The 16,770-nt window shown below is 36.8% G+C and overlaps 1 protein-coding gene and 3 pseudogenes across 2 annotated transcripts; 2 read left to right on the top strand and 2 right to left on the bottom strand.

Moving 5' to 3' along the window:
- Positions 1 to 308: 308 nt before the first annotated feature.
- Positions 309 to 2,450, bottom strand: LOC132178416 (uncharacterized; annotated as a pseudogene).
- An 829-nt stretch (positions 2,451 to 3,279) lies between these two features.
- On the bottom strand, positions 3,280 to 4,816 carry LOC132178415 (uncharacterized; annotated as a pseudogene). The gene is made up of 2 exons (XR_015911955.1): positions 4,447 to 4,816; positions 3,280 to 4,360 (listed from the first exon to the last, which is right to left on the bottom strand). The product of XR_015911955.1 is annotated as an uncharacterized LOC132178415 (transcript).
- Positions 4,817 to 9,621: 4,805 nt separating this feature from the next.
- LOC148586613 (uncharacterized) lies at positions 9,622 to 10,134 on the top strand. The gene has a single exon (XM_088515707.1). The coding sequence runs from the start codon at positions 9,622 to 9,624 to the stop codon at positions 10,132 to 10,134; it is 513 nt and encodes a 170-aa protein (XP_088371833.1).
- A 4,382-nt stretch (positions 10,135 to 14,516) lies between these two features.
- On the top strand, positions 14,517 to 15,790 carry LOC132179504 (cytosolic sulfotransferase 5 pseudogene; annotated as a pseudogene).
- Positions 15,791 to 16,770: the final 980 nt, after the last annotated feature.

Genomic DNA, 16,770 nt, shown 5'->3' with positions numbered 1-16,770 from the left:
AGCTGAACCCCGCAATCATTTCTCCTCCCTCTTCGCTGAAGCTCCTAAACCACATCACCCCATCAACCACATTTACATCCGCAGCTTCCCTTCCAGCAACTGAGACAACTTCTCTTTGAACAACAGCATCCACAGCTACACCATTGCCTTGGCTTTCATTATCACGCTCACATGCGAACATTGGTTCCCATCTCTGTTCGAGCGTGATCTCGTAGTACATTGATCTACTCATAACATCGTGGGTCTCACTAGACCCACGGCTGGGTCTGGCCGTGGGTCTATTTTAATTTAGAAGACAACTAGAACTTTTACTCCCATCTACTCTGTTTAATATGTTTCAAATCATAGGTTAATACTAGGCTCCCATCCATTCGTTTCACCACAAACCTCTCAACCAAAACATAATAACCAAATTTCCTCCATTCCCCCTTCCCTCCAAACTCCTCCACTCTCTTCAGTGTCACATGCTTCTCTTTCCCCCCAACCCATCCAACCCTTCCCTCCTCCCACTTCATTCTCTCACCGACTTATAAGCTGAACCCCGCAATCATTTCTCCTCCCTCTTCGCTGAAGCTCCTAAACCACATCACCCCATCAACCACATTTACATCCGCAGCTTCCCTTCCAGCAACTGAGACAACTTCTCTTTGAACAACAGCATCCACAGCTACACCATTGCCTTGGCTTTCATTATCACGCTCACATGCGAACATTGGTTCCCATCTCTGTTCGAGCGTGATCTCGTAGTACATTGATCTACTCATAATATCTTCCAAATCTCTTCCTTCCCTAATGAACATGAAAGGAGAATACCACTTTCCAACAACCACTGGCTGACAACTCTTGTGCGATAGCGGGAAGTTGAAGTCTGGAAGGCGACCGCGGAGGGCGGTGTCTACACCTAGTGCGTCGTCGCATAACTTGAAATCGCGGGGAGTTGAGGTATGCACTTCCCACCCTCTTCTTCCGAGGAACTTTGGAGGGAACCCGTCTGGAGAAACGGATTTGGCGACAAAACCACCCCTTTGAAATATTTTGCTTTCAGGGTGAATCTTAAATTGCTGGTATACGTCGTTGGGATCCAAAGGCTTTGGTGGCACGTCACGAACAAAGCTGGAGCAGAAGCAGCTTCCCATGTCTTCCTCCTTGGAATTTGCATATGCTTCCCTACAACGCAATTTTTAACATAAATTACAAGTTTTGTTAAATACTGTGTATCTCAAAAGTATAAATAGATAAAAAAAAAAAAAAAATTATTTACTTAGCATTCTGACACGCGGCTGGAGGTGAGTACTAGCTTTGTTTAGCAAAGCCTTTTGAAAAAAAAAAAAAAAAAAAAAAAAGAAAAAGAAAAGTAAGAATGTTTGGTATAAAAAAATAAAAAAAATTGTATGAAAAAGTTAAAAAAATATTGTTTTGTAGTTATTTTTTTTATTTAAATAGTAATAAAAAATGAATGATTTGATATAAAAAATGAAAAAAATTAAAATGTTTTGATGTTGATTTTTTTGGGAAATTGTGCATGAACAATAACAAAGGAAAAATACTTTGCCAAACAAATTAAGCCACATGGTTAAGCTCCAATTCTCATGTGCATCTCACATGTTATTAAAAAAATAGACACATGTCATTTTTATAAACTAGGTTGAAGAAAATTTTTCAAACTTAATTTGGAGGAAAACTTTGTTTTTTTTTTTTTTAAATCAAATTTTTACCCTCAAAACTTCAAATTTTAGTTTTGCCCATGCACAAGGGGCTGGTATATAAGTTAGAATTCATAGCCGAAATAAATGAGTCTTAATACATGATATATTTAATTTAAATTGTAAATTAATGACTAAAACAAGATTTGAACTCATGAATCTCTAATACCATTAAATCGCCATTTTTATCTTAAAAATTTAAACTTATACAGAAGGATTTGAAAATCCTTTCCTTCTATATATATATATATCCCGTTAGTGCAACTCATGCAAGTGCGACAACTTTGATTTCATATCGCAAAATTGTTTTTGAGACCCAAAATGCAAACTTCAAACTTGTGTATGATTTCATAGATGATCAACCAGACATGAATAGGAGCAACTAACAAATGCCATATCGAAGAAAAAAAAACATAAAAAGGCACACCCTCTATGGCTTCCTCGTGTCTTTATTGCATAATACCGATTGGAAGATAATGGCTGGTTAAGAACTGGAACGAAGGTAGCGAAAAAATGATAAACATGTTGGTGCTCGCCATTTCTTGTTGCATAACGAAGCTTGAGGTTTTTGTTCTTTGGGAAAGGTAAGTCCCTGATCTCATGACTCTTGAACAATCCGAAAAAACATGTAGCCTCGGATTCTTCATCTTGGATGACCAAAATGCCGGAATTTCGACCTTCAGGAGGTGACAATGAAAGCGCGGAAGGAAACTGTTTGTACAAAGAAAGAGGCCTTGTCACATACATTTCCTCTCAAGCTAATCTTGCCTTCACAAATATTTCTCGTCTGCTTTGTGATTATTTTGTATCAGCAGTATATATATATGAACTTTCATGTATTTATATGAAGAAAAAAAAGAAAGAAAGAACTCCGCGAGTCCGCGTAAGCAACTTAGACAAGGCATATGAGCTTTGATTATTATTAACGACGTGCAGAAGTTGAGATTTCAAAGTTGACCTGCGAAACTGTGTGCAAGTTGCGAAGAAAAATATTACTTGCATGTCTTGAGGGATGGGGTTTTCCAGCTGTGGACGACTCCACAATTGATTTGTGACACCTGTCTGTCTAAAGGATAGAGATTGACATGGTCCAGATCGATCAGGACTAAAGAGATTTGAATCATTTCTCATTTTGCAGGAATTCATGACTATTTTTATTATATTTGTTTGAATTTACAACATTTTGGCAAATATTTGACCTCTTAAGGATAATAGTACATTTCAAGTACAATACACACTTCTTTTTTTTTTTTTTTTCTCTCCTACTTATTAAAGTTTAATTTCTCTGGCTCAAGACGTTTATGTGAGAAAAAAACAAAAAGTAATTCTCTTTGCACCCCTTTTCTTCCTTCTGGATGGCCAATAAACTTGAGATAATTCTGATCCTATGCAAGGATTTTCGCCATATTGTTTCTCATCTACCCTCGGACAAGCTTTAGAAGACGGATCGATCTAATGAAACAACTATTTATATATATAGTTCATTGTCTTTTCTTCTTAAACAGACAATTACATCAAAAAGGGCAAGAAGAGAAAAAACAAAGGTACGATATAAAGGTAACAAAAATCACTCAAATCTTCTTGTTGAATCAAACTTTTGACCCTTGATTCTAAAAATCAATTGATGTTCCGATGTTCAATGAGAATACATGTTCTAATAGCCATCTAAGTGAGCAAAACGACACTTTGCACCTCTCACTCTCACACGGTTCTTTACATATTGCTCACAATTCTTTAGCTAATACAATCAAATTTAATTAAAAGAGCAGCAATATTCTCATTCCCATTTGCTCCTAATCTGATGAGTGTGCTTGAAATCATAGCTTAGCACCAAGCCTCCATGCAGTCGCTTCAATACAAACCTCTCAACCAAAACATAACAACCAAATTTCCTCCACCCACCTTTCCCCCCAAACTCCCCTACTTTCTTGACCCTCACCTGCTTTCCATCTCCCCCAACCCACCCAGCCCTTTCCTGCTCCCACTTCATTCTCTCAACTATTACTTCACTTAACGCCACACAAGTTTCTTCTCCCGCGTCCCCATTGCTCCTAAACCACACCAAGCTATCACCCACATTCCTCTCATCAACCACAGCTTCCCTTCCACCAACTGTGACAACTTCTCTGTCCACAAGAGCATCCACAACCACAGCGTTGCCTTCACTCTTATTCTAACATGCAAATATTTGTTCCCATTTTTGCTCCAGCTTCATCTCGTAATATATCAAATTAGTCATCGCATCCTTCCACGATTTCAGTGTTCCTTCCTAACAAACATGAAGGGACAATACCATTTTCCCACCACCACAGGTAATTGGGAGCTCCTGTTTGATAATGGGAAGGTGAATTCTGGTAGGTGGGCACGGAGGGTTGTGTCAACGCCTTGCGCTTCACCTAAATCGAATGCAGGGGAAGCTGAGGCACGCACTTTCCACTTTACTTTCCCCAAAATAAATGGAAGAAACCCATCTGGAGCTACGGATTTGGCAGTAAAACGACCCCCCCCCCCAATCATTGACGATTCCTCCTCTGAGACGGATCTCAAATTGCTGATTTACATTGGTGGGATCCAAAGGTTGTGGTGGCACATCGGTGGCGTATCCGCCGAAACAACAGGTGGTCTCATCCTCCTCCGTTGAACTTGTGTACGCTTCCCTGGAAAAAGAATTTGAGCATGAATTAGTCATCTGGGCAATCATATATCATGCTAAAATAACCGCGGTTTGTGATAAAATGCATACCCTTTATGCTTCTTGTATTGTATCGCGTAGTAGAGATTGGAAGACAGGGGCTGGTTAATGACTGGAATGAAGATAATGTTCTGAAAATGAAGAACTTGGACAGATGAGAAGCCTGTTGAGTATCGATGTTCCAGGCTCTTGTTCTGAGGAAAAGGAAGGTGCTTGATGTCAATACTCTTGCACAATCCGAAACAACAAGTTGGCTCCGATTCTTCATCTTGGATGACCAGAATACCAGAACTCCGACCCTCCGGTGGAGGCAAGGAGAGGGCATCAGGAGACCTTCGGTACGCTGAAAGATGTCTTGTCACATACATTTTGGCTTTGTGTAGTTTCTGAATGAGTAGCACTCTGCTTTGTATATTATCTACAAATGTTGAATTCAAGCAAGAGTTATTGGTTCGAAGTTGACCAGCTAAACTTTTGACAACAAGTTACGATGAAAATGGCTTGTCTTCTATAGGGCTGTGGTTCTCCGGCCAGCTGCATGTGATTGCCTTTGTGGACGAGTCGACAATTGATTTGTTACACATGTCTAAAGGATAGAGACTGACAACGTCCGGATAAGAAATAAAGAGATTTGCAGGAATTCACGACTATTATTTTATTTGTTTTGAATTCAATGTCTGATCTTTTAATGATGAAAATACTAATTATATATCTCTTTTCACTTTTATTTCTTTCATTTACAGTTTTATGTTTCAATCGTGTCGGGTTTGGAAGCAAGAGAGAAACTGAGAGGGTCGATTTGGTAAAGATTCCACAAGAAATAGTGAAAACAAGGCTGAGTCTTAAAAAAAAAAAAAAACTTTTATTAGGTAAACAACACAATAACGAAATGATTTCAAAAAAAAAACACACACAATAACGAAATGATTTCAAAAAAAACACACACAATAACGAAATACAAAATGAAAAGTAAGCAACTTTTGTAACACATATACAAGAACAGACTAATTGAATTTAACGATTGTCAAATAATATCAATGTGTTTATCGTTGTCGTTTATTTGTTGACATCAATGTGTGTAATTTCAAATAATATTTAAAATGCATTATTATTTATTTCAATTAGATTTCCGCCCCAACCCGGAACCTTCATAGATTGCTAATTAAGATTTGATATATTCCTAATAATAATATATATTCCATGATTCAAAAATGAAATATATGTACCGACCTTTTGGGTCAACAAGTTCGTCCTTGAAGAAGATATATATTTATTGATTGTATGTGCAGAACAGCTTTTCCCTACGAATGATTTTATTTGTTGACATCAATGTGTTTGTCATTTATTTCCTTGAAGTGTAACGTTTTTGAACTAGTTAAAAAACGTGGGAAAAAATTCTAACTTGTTTGGGTGCTTGGGTGTGAGATTTTTATTTTTTCTTAATGATTTTATTTCTTGACATCAATGGATTTGTCGTTTATTTTCTTGAAGTGTAACGTTTTGAACTAGTTCAGAAATGTGGGAACAAATTCTAAGTTGTTTGGGGTGCTTGGGTGTGAGATTTATTTATTTATTTATTTTTTAAAATTACCGGAAGAAGTTAAAAAAACTAAGATTTTCTTTCACTTTGACATGAGGAAGAAGAAGCGAAAGTTATTTTTGTTTTGGGAGGAAAACGAGTTGTACATTATTTTTTTTAGAGAGAAACAAAATAAATAAATCACTTCTAAAAAAAATAAGATCATTTATGCGTTACCTTTTTATTTGGAGAATATAATGAGTTATTTTGTTTCCTTAATAAAACAAAAAAATGTGGCATTTGTTTTAATCCTTAAATATAATAGACGACCAAATTTAAGAATTCGAAGAGATCTGGATCCCAAGAATATCACGCAGTGTGCAATAAACCAATTCCGCCATAATTTGGCAACAATTATCAAAATTGTGTAAAACTTCAAGAGAAATGTTGCTTAATATTTTTAAGTGTTAATTTTCAAGTATTTTCTCAAAAAAGCATTTTCTTTGTTATTTTGTTTTTGTTTTTTTTTTTTTTAAAAAAAAAAGTGAATGTAAATATGTGCTACATTAAAAAAAATAAATAAAAATTTAAAAATACCAAATAACATTTTTCAAAACTTCAATTTAAAAGCTCTTTCCATAGTGTTCATAGGGACCATCTAATCAGTATTCCAATAACTCTAAATCAATTGGCCCATTTTTGTCAACTTTAAAGAGCACCCTATATATCCAGCATCCACGTTGTTTTAGATTTTTGCCGGTGCTTTTGACAACATGCATGTCTATCTACGCTGTCAACTTTCTTTCTTTTCTTCGATCTGTCTATTTTTCCACTAATGATACAAAATGATCAGTCATATATATCACGATGTTAGGTGTAATGATCAATCATATATATATATATATATATATATAGAGAGAGAGAGAGAGAGAGAGAGAGAGTCACGGGCCATTATTTCAATAGTAAAAACTTGCAACTAACCTATTATTTCAATCAAAATTAAATAGGCAAAATATATGTGTGTCCATCATTTGTGATTGATAGATCATCTCATCTGCTTAATTAACTTGAGTATTAATTAACTGTAGTGGGCGAAGATCAAATTTAACCTACATACTTTTGAAGTTTGGTCAAGTTCATTGTTGTTTGAATTTTATAAGTTTAGTTATAAACTAAGGACCAACTTGATAATAATCATGAATATTCACGCAGTCAATTAAGGATCTGAGTCTCACAATTTTATAACTCTTAAGAGCATTCCAGCAGCTACTCGGTTATATTCCCTAAGTTTAATAATTTAAATTACTTTTTTGTTTTTCTATATCAATTTGCACCTCAATAACTTCTTTATATCATTAAAATATTATTATTTTTATTTTACTTTTTTATATTTTATTCTTTTAATTTAACCTTTTTTTTTTTTTTCTCTCTCTCACATCTCATCTCCGTCTTCTTTCTTTCCCCTCCAGCCGCACCTCTCTCCCTCTCTGCCTCACTCATCTCCATCTCACTCTCTACTTAACTCTCTCGATCTCCCTGAATGGTGAAGTCTGGTGAGCATATATGAGAACCGTGAGGTCTGGTTTGATCGGTCTGGGTTTCTGGGTTTCTATTGGGTCTTGATCGGTCTGGGTTTTTGCTGTATCGTTTCATCTTCGAACTGCATCGTCTCATCTTCTCCGAGTTCTCTGTTTGGGTCCCGAGAAACGAAGGAAAATGAAGATGCAAATATTTTTCCTATTCTTTTTTTTTCCGAGTTTTCATCTAACCCAATTCTTTGGCAAAGGGAGAAGAAATGAAGATGCGAATATTTTGCATTCTCTGTTTGGGAATATTTTGCATTCTCTATTTGGGAAGATGCGATTCAGCTTCTTCTCGGACGGAGAAGAAGGAGAAGACTGATTCAGCTCTATGAATGGGTCCTCTCCTTCTCCGTCCGAGTCCGCTTCTTCCCGGACGAAGAAGAAGGAGGAAACCGATTCAGCTGTATGAATGGGTCTTCTCCGTCCGATTCAGCCTTTTCTCCTTCTCCTCGAATGGGTCTTCTCCTCCTTCGCAAACCCATCAGAGGCAGAAAATAATTTTATGAATATAATAATGATTTTCTGAATATAATAATCACAATAATTGCTACGGTGACCCAATATTTTGGGTTTTACTGTAGCAGCCGGTGATTTAAGGAAGCATATAGAGAGTCTGTTGTGAGTTGACGATTTTTTTGACATTTTCTTAAAACTTAGGAGAAACTTCAGAAAGTCCCCATGAACTTTCAGCCAATTTGAAAAACTCCCCATGAATTTCCAAAACTCTCATTTAGGCCCTTGAACTTTGGTTTTCTCTCACTTTGGACCCTTTTAACATTAAACTACGTCGTTTTGGGCTGGGTAGGTGTTGTAATTTTAGGACACAAAACGACGTAGTTTAATATTAAAATGGTCAAAAGTGAGAGAAAACCAAAGTTCAGGGGGCCTAAATGAGAGTTTTGAAAATTCAGAAATTTTTTTTCAAATTGGCTAAAAGTTCATGAGGCTTTCTGAAATTTCCCCTAAAACTTAGGAACAGCAAAAAGGAAAAAATAAAAAATTGAAAAATTGAATGGGAGTCGGTGACTGGTGGGCATATATATATATATATATATATAGATGCATTATTTTTTTCTTTTACTCCCTGGCCCATAAACAGATGAGAGATGCTAGAGTTACAACTATTTTCACAAACAGAATTGCACAAGCTGACGTGGCCACGTTAGTTTGTTTTTTTTATTCTTTCTTTTCCCATTCTTTGGTTTTCTTCTTCCTTCTCTTTCTCTTTTCTCAACTGCTCCCATTTGCCTTTGTCCATTTGCAGAGAGTGACGGAGAGTGTGCGACGATGAGAGAGAGAGTCGAGGGTTCACAGTAACTCTAAAATCAAACCCAAAAAAATTCAACACCGAAACCTCAAGACCCATTCGGTTAGGATTAAGAAAATTGACACAAAAATCCTCCACAATTGAGACCTAGAATCAAATGCTCACAAGAATCCATGGTCAACACAAGAAAACCCAACTATAACCAAGAATTAAAAACAAAAGGGAACAATTTATACCCTTGAAGAACCCATTTTTCTGAAACCTCTCTCTCTTTAGCTCTCTGTCCCTCTGTCTCTGCTCATTTTCTTCCTCCCTGAAACTCTCAGCCCAACTCTCTCTCTTACCATCCTCACGCCATCTCTGTTTTCTCTCAAATCCCACTCTCTCCCTGTTACAAACTAATGTGCTTTGACTTGTCAACTTTTATCTTTGGTTGTGTTTATTAAACTCTAGTTTGTAGTAGGTGAAAATGTGTGTTTGTTGTGAAGCCACGTGTGGTTCAAGAACTTACTTTTGTAAAAGGTTTCTCTTGTCTTTTTGTAGTGTGTAGCTTCAGAATTTTGTAACGTAAGAAGAAGAAAAATAGAAGAAAGAGCCAAGTCCCTTGCAGAAAATTGTTCTTCCTCTCCCTGTTTTTCCCCTGTTTTTTCTCTTGCCTTTTTTGGTCATTTTCTGCAGAATTTCTGCAGCAAGTTGATCTTCTTATTCTCTTGTGTTTTCCTTGTTTAATATACTGCCCTTGGAGTGTGTCTTGCTGGAAAATCCAGCCAACAGAATTTGGTATCAGAGCTTGGTTCTAAGAAGAGCTTTGGGCAGAAATTTGAAGAGAAAGAAGAGGATAAGTTGAAGGAGAATACATGGCCGCCAGCACAAGCATGAATTGGAGCAATGTCCAGGTACCGATTTTCTATGGTGAAAATTATGATTTCTGGTCTATAAAGATGAAGACCTTGTTTGTCTCCATAGATTTATGGGAGATGGTAGAATCAGGATATGAAATACCTGAATCTACATCAACCTTGACTGAAGCTCAAAAAAAGGAATTGAAGGAGAACAAAAGCAAAGATGCAGGAGCTCTTGGGATGATTCAAAGGGGAGTTTCAGAAACTATTTTTCCAAGAATTATGGGAGCAACAAGAGCTAAGGAGGCTTGGGATATTCTCCAAGAAGAATTTCAAGGAGATAAAAAGGTAAGAGCCATCAAACTTCAAACTCTTAGAAGAGATTTTGAAAATATGAGAATGAAAGAAAATGAAAGTGTGAAAGATTATTCCACTAGATTTTTGGAGTTGGTAAATCAAATGAAAGCTTATGGTGAAAATATGATTGATAGTAGAATTGTGGAAAAAAATATTGATAAGCTTGCATGAAAAATTTGATCCTATGGTGGCTGTAATTGAAGAAACAAAAGACCTCTCTAGTTTAGGTGTCCAAGAGTTGTTGGGTTCATTGAAAGCTCATGAGCAAAGGTTGGAACGACACTCCGAAAAGTCAATAGAGAGTGCATTTCAATCTAAGCTCACTGTTAATTCAAAAAATTTTGAAAAGAGAGCATTAAGTCATGAACAAGGTGAAGGGGACTCAACTAGAGGAGGTAGAAGTTTTAGAGCAAGAGGAAGAGGAAGAAGTCCAAGAGGAAGAGGCAGAGGTAGCTATGAAAGAAAACCAAGTGTGGAAGGCTCTTCACAAAGATGTAATATTTGCAAGAAGAGCAGTCATGTTGAAAAAGATTGTTGGTTCAAAGGAAAGCCTCAATGTTTTAATTGCAAAAAGTTTGGCCACTTGCAAAAGGATTGTAGGTTCTTGAAGAACAATCAACAAGCTAATTTCACTGAGGAGAAAGAAAGTGAAGGGAACTTGTTCTATGCTTGTCAACATGTTTCCGAGAAGAAAAATGATACATGGTTCTTAGATAGTGGTTGTAGCAATCATATGACACCGGAGAAGGAAATTTTCCTTGACATAGACACTTCATTCCATTCTAAAGTGAAGATGGGAAATGGTGCTGTGGTAGATGTTAAAGGGAAAGGCAATGTTGGAGTTGAAACCAAGAGAGGGCTGAAGAAAATTCGTGAAGTTTTATTTGTTCCGGAGCTTGATCAAAACTTGCTTAGCATTGGACAACTTATGGAGCATGATTATGTTCTTCATTTTAAAGGCCGTACTTGTACAGTTTATGATGAAGGAAGAGAAAAATTGGTTGTAGCTGAAGTTAAAATGGCTCCAAATAGAAGCTTTCCACTCACTTTCAAATATGCAAAAGACATGGCTTTAAAAGCTAGTGTAATTGATGAATCATGGTTGTGGCATAAAAGATTTGGTCATCTGAATTTTCAAAGTCTCAAGCTACTACATCAGAAAAATATGGTGCAAGGGCTTCCTATTATTAATGAAAAGAATGAAGTTTGTGAAGGTTGTGCTCTTGGGAAGCATCATCGACAACCATTTTCCAAAGGAGTAGCATGGAGGGCTAAGAAGATGCTAGAGTTGGTGCATACTGACGTTTGTGGGCCTATGCAAACTCCTCATTCTCAAAACAGGTATTTCATTCTTTTTATTGATGATTATAGTCGCATGACTTGGGTTTATTTCATGAGACAAAAATCTGAAGTGTTTAACATCTTTAAAAAGTTTAAATGCCTTGTTGAAAAGCAAAGTGGTTGTTTTATTAAAGTCTTGAGAAGTGATAGAGGGAAGGAATATACTTCAAATCAATTTCATAAATTCTGTGAAGATGAAGGTGTGGAGAGGCAGTTGACAGTCTCTTATACTCCACAACAAAATGGGGTATCCGAGAGGAAGAATCAAACTGTCATGGGGATGGCCAAGTCTATGTTGCATGAAAAAGGCTTACCAAAAGCATTTTGGGCTGAAGCTGTATACACAGCTGTTTATTTGTTGAATAGATGTCCAACCAAGGCCGTGTGAGATAAAACACCATTTGAAGCTTGAAGTGGAAGAAAGCCATCAATCAAGCATTTCAAAGTGTTTGGTTGTATTTGCTATGCTCAAATTCCAAAGGAGAAAAGATACAAGCTGGATGAGACAAGTGAGAAGTGTATATTTGTTGGCTATAGCTCAATGTCAAAGGGCTATAGGCTGTACAACTTGAAAACCAACAAAGTAATCATCAGCCGAGATATCTTATTTGATGAGAAAGCTAAATGGAATTGGGAGCAAGGCCAAGTTGAAGAACAATTGGTTCCGGTGACTGTTTTACAGCAAAGTCCAGCCCAAGGAAGTGCAAGTAATGATGATAGCACTCACTCATCATCAAGTTCGACTCCATCACCAAGCTCACCATCATCTCCAAGCTCAAGCTCAACTTCTCCAAGCTCAAGTCCAATGAGATTGAGGAATTTGGATGATATTTATGCAAGGTGCAACTTTTGTGTTGTTGAACCTGAAAACTTTGAAGAAGCAATGAAAGAAGAGAGTTGGAGAAAAGCTATGGAAGATGAAATTGAAGTTATTGAAAAATACAGAACATGGAAGTTGGTTGAAAGGCCTCAAGACAAAGAAATAATTGGTGTGAAATGGATTTACAAAGTGAAGTATAATGTAGATGGGTCGGTTCAAAGAAACAAAGCAAGGCTAGTTGCAAAAGGGTACTCACAGCAGCCCGGAGTTGACTTTCATGAAACTTTTGCTCTAGTAGCTCGCTTGGATACAGTGAGAGCTTTAATTTCTTTAGCAGCACAAAAGGGTTGGTTATTGTACCAACTTGATGTCAAATCAGCCTTCTTGAATGGAGAGTTGAAAAAAGAGGTGTATGTTGAACAACCTCAAGGATTTATAATCCAAGGTGAAGAAGAGAAAGTGTATAAGCTAAGAAAAGCTTTGTATGGGCTAAAACAAGCTCCTAGAGCATGGTATAGCCATATTGACAATTACTTCAATGAAAGTGGTTTCAAAAGGAGCAAGAGTGAGCCAACCTTATATGTAAAGCATCAAGATAATGTTGATTTGCTTATTGTTGCATTATATGTTGATGATTTGATATTAACCGGAAGCAATGCTAAAATGATTGAAGAATTCAAGAAAGATATGGTGAACAAGTATGAGATGAGTGATATGGGGCTGCTACATTACTTTCTTGGTATTGAAGTTTATCAAGACAAAGAAGAGGTGTTCATTTCACAAAGAATGTATGCTGAAAAAATTCTGAGAAAATTCAGAATGCTTGGTTGCAAACCAATGGCTACACCACTTGCATTAAATGAAAAATTAAAGAAAGAAGATGGAGGAAAAAAGGTGGATGCTACTCTCTATAGAAGTTTGGTTGGAAACTTGCTATATCTCACCGCTACAAGGCCTGATGTTATGTTTGCTGCAAGTTTGCTATCAAGGTTCATGCATTCTCCAAGCCATTTTCATTTTGCAGCAGCAAAAAGGGTGCTTAGATACATTCAAGGCTCCACAAGTTATGGAATAAGGTATTGCAGAAATTCCATGGTGAAGTTGCTTGGCTTTTGTGATAGTGATTGGGGTGGCTGTGTTGATGATATGAAAAGCACCTCAGGTTATGTTTTTTCACTTGGATCAGGTGTGTTTTCTTGGTCCTCAAAGAAGCAACAATCAGTTGCTCAATCTTCAGCAGAAGCTGAATATGTTTCAGCAGCATTAGCCACATCTCAAGCAATTTGGTTGAGAAGAATACTTGAAGATATTGGTGAGAGGCAAGAAGAGGCTGCACACTTGCATTGTGACAACAAATCAGCCATAGCAATGGCAAAGAATCCAGTTTACCATAGCAGGACCAGACATATTGCAATCAAGCATCATTTTATTAGAGAAGCAATTGAAGAAGGTGAAGTGGAGCTGAAATTTTGCAAGTCAGAGGAGCAAGTAGCTGACATTTTCATCAAAGCATTGCCAAAGGAGAAATTCCAGCAACTGAGAGAAGCATTGGGAGTTCAAAAACAGCACATTAAGGGGGAGAATGTTACAAACTAATGTGCTTTGACTTGTCAACTTTTATCTTTGGTTGTGTTTATTAAACTCTAGTTTGTAGTAGGTGAAAATGTGTGTTTGTTGTGAAGCCACGTGTGGTTCAAGAACTTACTTTTGTAAAAGGTTTCTCTTGTCTTTTTGTAGTGTGTAGCTTCAGAATTTTGTAACGTAAGAAGAAGAAAAATAGAAGAAAGAGCCAAGTCCCTTGCAGAAAATTGTTCTTCCTCTCCCTGTTTTTCCCCTGTTTTTTCTCTTGCCTTTTTTGGTCATTTTCTGCAGAATTTCTGCAGCAAGTTGATCTTCTTATTCTCTTGTGTTTTCCTTGTTTAATATACTGCCCTTGGAGTGTGTCTTGCTGGAAAATCCAGCCAACACTCCCTGTATCTCACTCTGCTTTGCCTTACGCCCATCTCTGTTGCCATCTTTGCTCCTTCACGAGCTCTCTCAGCTCCGTCCCTCTCCCTCTCTTTCTAGGTCTTCTCTCTATCTCACTGCCTCTCGTCTCTCCCTCAGTCCCAAAATTTTCTCTCTTCTCTCCTTGCGTCTCTCTCTCATCGTCTCACACTCTCCGTCACTCTCTGCAAATGGACAAAGGCAAATGGGAGCAGGTGAGAAAAGAGAAAGAGAAGGAAGAAGAAAACAAAACAATGAGAAAAGAAAGAATAAAAAAAACAAACAAACGTGGCCACGTCAGCTTGTGCAATTCAGTTTGTGGAAATGGTTGTAAATCTAGCATTTCTCTAGACGGATCACTTAGCTAGGATGTTCCTATATATATATATATACGAACCACGCACACTATAAGGCAAGACTCCAACTAATATTATACATATGGCTACACCTGATGATGATCAACCACCTCTTTCTCCTCCGATTCCCAAGTATTTCCAAGAACCTGAAATGACCCAAGAATGCAGGGATCTCATATCCACTTTGCCTACACAACGAGGCTGGATTCATGAAACAATCCATCAATATCAAGGCTTTTGGCTTGAAACTTGGATCATGCAAGGAGTTGTAGCATTTCAAAAACACTTCCAAGCTCATGACACCGATATCCTCCTTGCCACCAATCCCAAAGCCGGCACCACTTGGTTGAAGGCCCTCTCCTTCGGCTTACTGAACCGGGTGCGCTATCCGGACATTCAACAACACCCTCTCCTCACAATCAATCCTCACGTTCTTGTGACCATCTTGGAGCACTTATACAATAAAAAAGAGGTTCCAGATCTCACCTCCTTTACCTCTCCAAGGCTTTTCTCAACCCATTTACCTTATTCCCTGCTACCAATATCTGCAAAGAACTCCACTTGCAAGATTGTGTGTTTGTGTAGGAACCCTAAGGACACTTTTGTGTCACGTTGGCATTTCTTCAACAGGTTGAGACCAATGAGTACAGGTGCCCTCTCACTTGAAGACGCTTTTGATATGTTTTGTAGGGGATCGAGTGGATTTGGCCCATACTGGGATCATGTTTTGGGATATTGGAAAGAAAGCATTGAAAAGCCAGAAAAAGTACTCTTCTTGAAGTATGAGGAAATGAAAGAGCAGCCAATTGCCAATTTGAGGAGGCTGGCTGACTTTTTGGGGTGCCCTTTTTCTCCGGAAGAAGAGGCAAAAGGTGTAGTGAATGATATCTCAAGATTATGTAGTTTTGATAATTTGAGCAAGTTGGAGGTGAATAAAAATGAAAAATCGTTTGGCGTAGAGAATAAAGTATTTTTTCGTCGAGGTCAAGTTGGAGACTGGATGAAATACTTGACAGCTGAGATGATAAAGAAATTGGACCGCATTACTGAAGAGAAGTTTCATGGCACTGGGTTAAGATTTTAGGTACGTATTTAGGCGCTGCATCATAATTAATTTCTCTTATTTAAGTATATATTGTGTGTTGGCATCTAATCAACCTCCGAATAAATTTTTGTGTATTCTTGATTCGGTTGTCAACTATATGTTGACATCTGATCAATCTTCAATTACTTTTTTTATTTGTGTTCTCTGTTTCGATTGTCAATGTGCATGTATAATTATGTTGACATATTATCAACGTTCAATAAAATGTTATTTGTATTTTCTTTGATATATATATATATATATATATATATATATATGTGATAATAAAAAAAATTGTGTTTGGATATTTACATTGTATGTACGACACAACTATGAACTATGATTAAATTGTAATTAATGTATGATCATCTTTTAATTAAGTTTCTCAAAAGTTAAAAGTTTTAGAAGGTTATAAGGCATAAAAATGATTGTGCAGCAGCAATAATGTATCAATAAGATTGATCTGAAGGTGAATTAACAATGCTATATCAGTGACAAAATGATATACGAAATAGCATGCGAAATGGGACGCCACATGCATGGGTGAACATGGGTGAACATGTGAGTCTTAAACATTCAATTGTTGATTTTTCTTAAAAAAATTAAATGGGAAAAAAGAAGAAGAAAAAAGACAAATAGAAAATCTAGAAGGATAAAGGGGTGTCGGTGGTTTCAATGAATAATATCCATGTCAATGAATTAATGATAGCCTCTGCTTTTCTGAGTTCACCTTTTATTTTTTCGTTTCCAGCAAGAGCAACCAATAATATCCATGTCCCATGAGGCATGAGAAAAAGTTAAATAAATAAATAAATGACAATAAATTAATAATGACCCTACATGAGGACGACGACGACGACGACGATTTACATCTCTCTCAATCTTCGCCATCTGAATCTTATCATTTTATTTTTAACGTTTGTAAATCTAGATTTTAATGGATCTCTTCGCCACCCCTCGAACTACAATATAGGCAAAGGGTTTCTTTTAAATTTAAGCTTTTATATATATATATATATATATATATATATATATAAAAAAAAGCTTAAAAATTAAGCTTTATCCCTTATTAAAATTAGGTTTCACCTTTCATTTATATTTTGGTTCTAGAATGAAAAATTTTCATTTGGTCCCTAATTGATGGGTTGTTTGGGTGAGGATCTTAGTTATATATAGAGAGCGGATGTATTGTTAAAATGTTGATTAATAATTAAATTTAC

Source organism: Corylus avellana, chromosome 4 (genome assembly GCF_965113065.1).
Source record: "Corylus avellana chromosome 4, dhCorAvel1.hap1.2, whole genome shotgun sequence".
NCBI lineage: Eukaryota > Viridiplantae > Streptophyta > Magnoliopsida > Fagales > Betulaceae > Corylus > Corylus avellana.
This window is presented reverse-complemented; position numbering and strand designations above follow the sequence as displayed.